The sequence below is a fragment of the Rhinopithecus bieti genome, unplaced genomic scaffold (assembly GCF_001698545.2).
Source record: "Rhinopithecus bieti isolate Rb0 unplaced genomic scaffold, ASM169854v2 scaffold_28547, whole genome shotgun sequence".
Taxonomy (NCBI): domain Eukaryota; kingdom Metazoa; phylum Chordata; class Mammalia; order Primates; family Cercopithecidae; genus Rhinopithecus; species Rhinopithecus bieti.
In genome coordinates, this window is record NW_016813480.1 from 1,803,694 (window position 1) to 1,808,151 (window position 4,458).

At 47.0% G+C, this 4,458-nt stretch overlaps 1 protein-coding gene across 1 annotated transcript in view; it reads left to right on the forward strand.

Moving 5' to 3' along the window:
- The first annotated feature begins 4,368 nt into the window (after positions 1-4,368).
- Positions 4,369-4,458, forward strand: part of FLT3 (fms related receptor tyrosine kinase 3) — a 110,581-nt gene continuing 110,491 nt past the window's right edge. Inside the window, exon 1 of the mRNA XM_017848523.1 lies at positions 4,369-4,438. Within this exon, the coding sequence (XP_017704012.1) occupies position 4,438 (1 nt within the window). The 5' untranslated portion in view covers positions 4,369-4,437. The remainder of the gene's footprint in view (positions 4,439-4,458) is intronic.

Sequence of the window (4,458 nt, forward strand, 5' to 3'; positions counted from 1 at the left end):
GTCTCGGCCTCCCAAAGTGCTGGGATTACAGGTGTGAGCCACCATGCCCCACCAAGAATATTATTTTTAATAGAAAAAAAAATAGGTAATGATCTGTAAGTAGCAATGGAGAAATAGAAGAATGCCAACATTCCAGGCTTCATCATATATGGAACTGGGGGAAATAAGAATTTTCCCCAACTGCTTCCTCTGTAGCATTTGAAGAGCTACAGAGGAAGCAGTTTCCTTGGGTTAAAGCCAGGTTTCTAAGGGCCATAGTGAAGGGAATGTTTTATGGGCCACACTTTTCACTGTGACCGTAGTATGCCTGGCACATGCTTTTATCAAAACCTCTGTAACACTTTGGTGCAAATATTTGTTGATGTGACTGTCAAGCAATATTATATTATATACCTTTGGGAATAAAGAATAACTATTTCTCTTATTGCCTCTACACTGTTATTTATTTATTTATTTAGAGATGGAGTGTCGCTCTGTCGCCAGGCTGGAGTGCAGTGGCGCTATCTCAACTCATTGCAACCTTTGCCTCCCAGGTTCAAGTGATTCTCCTGCCTCAGTCCCCCAAGTAGCTGGGGTTACAGGCACATGCCACCACATCTAGCTAATTTTTGTATTTTTGGTAGAGATGGGGTCTCACCATTTTGGCCAGGCTGGTCTTAAACTCCTGACCATGTGATTCATCTGCCTTGGCCTCCCAAAGTGCTATAGACATGTAAATTGGATCTCAGTGAAGCTGTAAAAAATGATACAAAGTCAGAGATTTTCTTCAAAATCATCTGATGTGGAGGGTTAAAGTGGAGGAATTGAAATTAACCATGTGTCACCAGTAGTTGCACCTGAGCCACAGTCATATAAGCTCATTATACTTTTCTTAGACATTTTCTATAATAAAAGGTTTTGAATAAAAAAGATTTGAAGAAAAGGCCGAGCCGTCGCGTAACTAGGTTGCTGCGTGGAAGCCGAAGCTTTACCTTAGTGTTGCTGTGAGGAAGAAATTAGTTCTCATATTAGATATGACTCTTGGCACATCTCAAAAAACCAGAGGCATTACTTCACCTTCTGTTAGCCTATACCTCATACTCCAAAATATTTCAGTCTATAAGATTTGCTCTTTCTAGAATTATTTTTTCCACCAATTTCCATGGAAAATCAAGTGTGCATAGAAACCATTCCTGACTGGCCATGGTGACTCACACCTGTAATCCTAGCACTTTGGGAGGCCAAGGCGGGTGGATCACTTGGTCAGGAGTTTGAGACCAGCCTGGCCAAGATAGTGATACAAACTTAGCCGGGCGCAGTGGCAGGCGCCTGTAATCCCAGCTACTCAGGGGGCTGAGGCAGGGGAATTGCTTGAGCCTGGGAAGCAGGAGTTGTAGTGAGCCGAGATCGCACCACTGCACTCTAGCCTGGGTGACAGAGCAAGACTCCGTCTCAGAAAAAAAGAAACCATTCCCAACTTCTCCTCTCTCGCCAACTCCCTTTTCACGGAGATCTCTGCCCTGTGTCCAAGATTCTTGGACACAACAGCAGTATCTTTATGATTTTCTATCCTGAATACTGCTGCACTCAAGCTGATGTTCTGCAAATTTGTAACAATCAGTTTCATTTTTTTTTTTTTTTAGTTTTTAAATTTTATTTATTTTTTTGAGATGGTGTCTCCCTCTGTCGCCCAGGCTGGGGTGCAGTGGCGCTATCTTGGCTCATTGCAACCTCCACTCCCCAGGTTTAAGCGATTCTCTGCCTCAGCCTCCTGAGTAGCTGGGATTACAGGCGCGTGCCACCACGCCCGGCTAATTTTTTGTATTTTTAGTAGAGACAGGGTTTCACCATCCTGGCCAGACTGGTCTTGAACTCCTGACCTCATGATCTACCTGCTTTGGCTTCCCAAAGTGCTGGGATTACAGGCGTGAGCCACCGCACCAGGCCGAATTTCGTTTATTTTATTTTATTTTTAAGACCAAGTCTTGCTCTGTTGCCCAGGCTGGAGTGCGGTGGCATGATCTCAGTTCACTGCAACATCTGCTTCCTGGGTTCAAGCAATTTCCCTGCCTCAGCCTCCCGGGTAGCTGGGACTATAGGCGCGTGCCATCACACTGAGCTACTTTTCTTATTTTTGGTAGAGACGGGGTTTCACCATGTTGGCCAGGCTGGTCTCCAACTCCTGACCTCAAATGATCCACCTGCTTTGGCCTCCCAAAGTGCTGGATTACAGGCGTGAGCCATAGCGCCCAGACAGTTTCCTTTAAGACAGCAATCAAGCTTTAAATAAAAGGTAGTGTGTTAGGTCTTGGCCATTGGAAGCTCACTTTTCTCCCCATAACCAGCCCGTTTCATTGCCTTATCTCCTCATGTTTCACTTATTTCAGGCCTTCTTCCTTCATTTCTGTTTCTGACCTAAGGTAGACACAATACTCTTTAAAAAAAATTTTAATCCCTCAGCAGCTACACAAAAACTTTAAAAATTTAAAATTGAGGTAAAATACACATACGTAAAATTTACCATCTTAACCTCTTTTTTTTTTTTTGAGACAGAGTCTGACTCTGTCACCCAGGCTGGAGTGCAGTGGTGCAATCTCAGCTCACTACAGCCTCTGCCTCCCGGGTTCCAGAGATCCTCCTGCCTCAACCTCCCAGGTAGCTGGGATTACAGGCATGCACCACTACGCCTGGCTAATTGTTGTGTTTTTGTAGAGATGGGGTTTCACCATGTTGGCTAGGCTGGTCTTGAACTGCCGACCTCAGGTGATCTGCCCGCTTTGGCCTCCCAAAGTGCTAGGATTACAGGCATGAGTCAACACACCAGGCCTTAGCCATTTTTAAGTGTACAGTTTAGTAGCATTAAGTACATTCACATTGTTGAGCAACCAGTCTCTAGAACTCTGTTCATCTTGCAAAACTGAAACTCTTTATCCAATAAACACTGGCCCCCCATTTCCCCCTGCCCCCAGCCCATGGTAACCACCATCCTACTTTCTGTCTTTATGAATTCGTAATGGGATACAGCATTGTATGTTTCGGGACTAGCTTATTTCACTTAGCATAATGTCGTCAAGATTCATCCATATTTTAGCACGTATCAGAATTTCTCTCCTCTTTAAAGCTGGAAAATAGTCGTATGTATATACTGCATTTTTGTTTATCATTCTTCTGTTGTGGACGTGGGTTGCTTCTACCTTTTGGCTACTGTGAATAATGCTGCTTTGAACATAGGTGTACAGACATCTCTTCAAAACCCTGCTTTCAATTCTTTTGGCTACATGACCAGAAATGGAATTGCTGGACCATATTTTTAAAAATTTTTCGAGAAACCGCTATAGTGTTTCCTATAGTGGCTGCACCACAGTAGGCACTTCTAAAGTTTCTGCCATGTCCTAGGGGAAAGAATTATTGTACTGTAAACAACATCTAAGGAAAAGAACTGTATGGCCAAGAATAAACAATTTTCATGCTTTATTGGAAAATGATTAAAATAATTAAGAGCATGGAATTCCTAGAATTGGGAGAGGCATTATAAACCATTTGGTCTACCCCTTTCCTTTACGATGAGTAAACAGAGGTTTGTGGAGGTCAAACAGCCAGTTAAGTAAGGGAAGAACCAGAATTGGCATCCAGAGCTTTCCAATCTTCAACTTATTGCAGGAAAATAATAAGAATTTTCAACTCGAAAAATTATGCGACGAAGAACAAGAACTATTGAGCGGATGATTCGCAACATCCTCTGGGATGTATTTTCTGTGTTTTGTTTTGAGGGCTGTTTGTTAACCTCCCTATGCCTTGGTTGACATTGAAACCCTGCCTGTTTTTCTTGATCCCGCCGCTGACTGGGTCCTGGGCATCCTAGGAGATGGAGGGAGAGACAAAGGAAATCAGTCCACAATTAAGATCCACGGGGAATGGAATGAGACCCCATGCTCGCCTGTGCGCTGGCCGGAGTCGCCAGCGTGCCGCGCGGATTCAGCGCCCTTCTCGGGGCCTCAAAGATCCCAGAGCGCTAGGAGGGTGGTTTGTGGCTCTCTGCAGTCCCCACACCCCGGATCCAAACGACAGAGTTCGGGGACTCACAGGGGCAGCAAGGAGGCAGAGCCGCGGAGCCCATGTAACTTCTCCGGCGGGACCGCGCCCAATCTTCCCCGCCGCAGTCGGGGAGCCCCGGGGGCCGCCAAGCGCAGGCTGCGGACCGCGGCGGGCACGTGGGCTCGGCTGCAGCGCTGCGCCAGGCACCGGCTGCTCGGCTCGGCCCAACCTCTCCGCTCCCGCCTCGGCCCCTGCCTCTGGGGAGAGGGTTCCTCCCCCCCTTCCACTTTGCACCAGTCCGAGGGAATTTGCGGTCGGTGACGCGCATCCTTAAGAGAGCCACCTGCAGCGCGGGGCGCGCCGCTCCAGGCGGCATCGCAGGGCTGGGCCGGCGCGGCCTGGGGACCCCGGGCTCCGGAGGCCATGCCGGCATTGGCGCGCGGC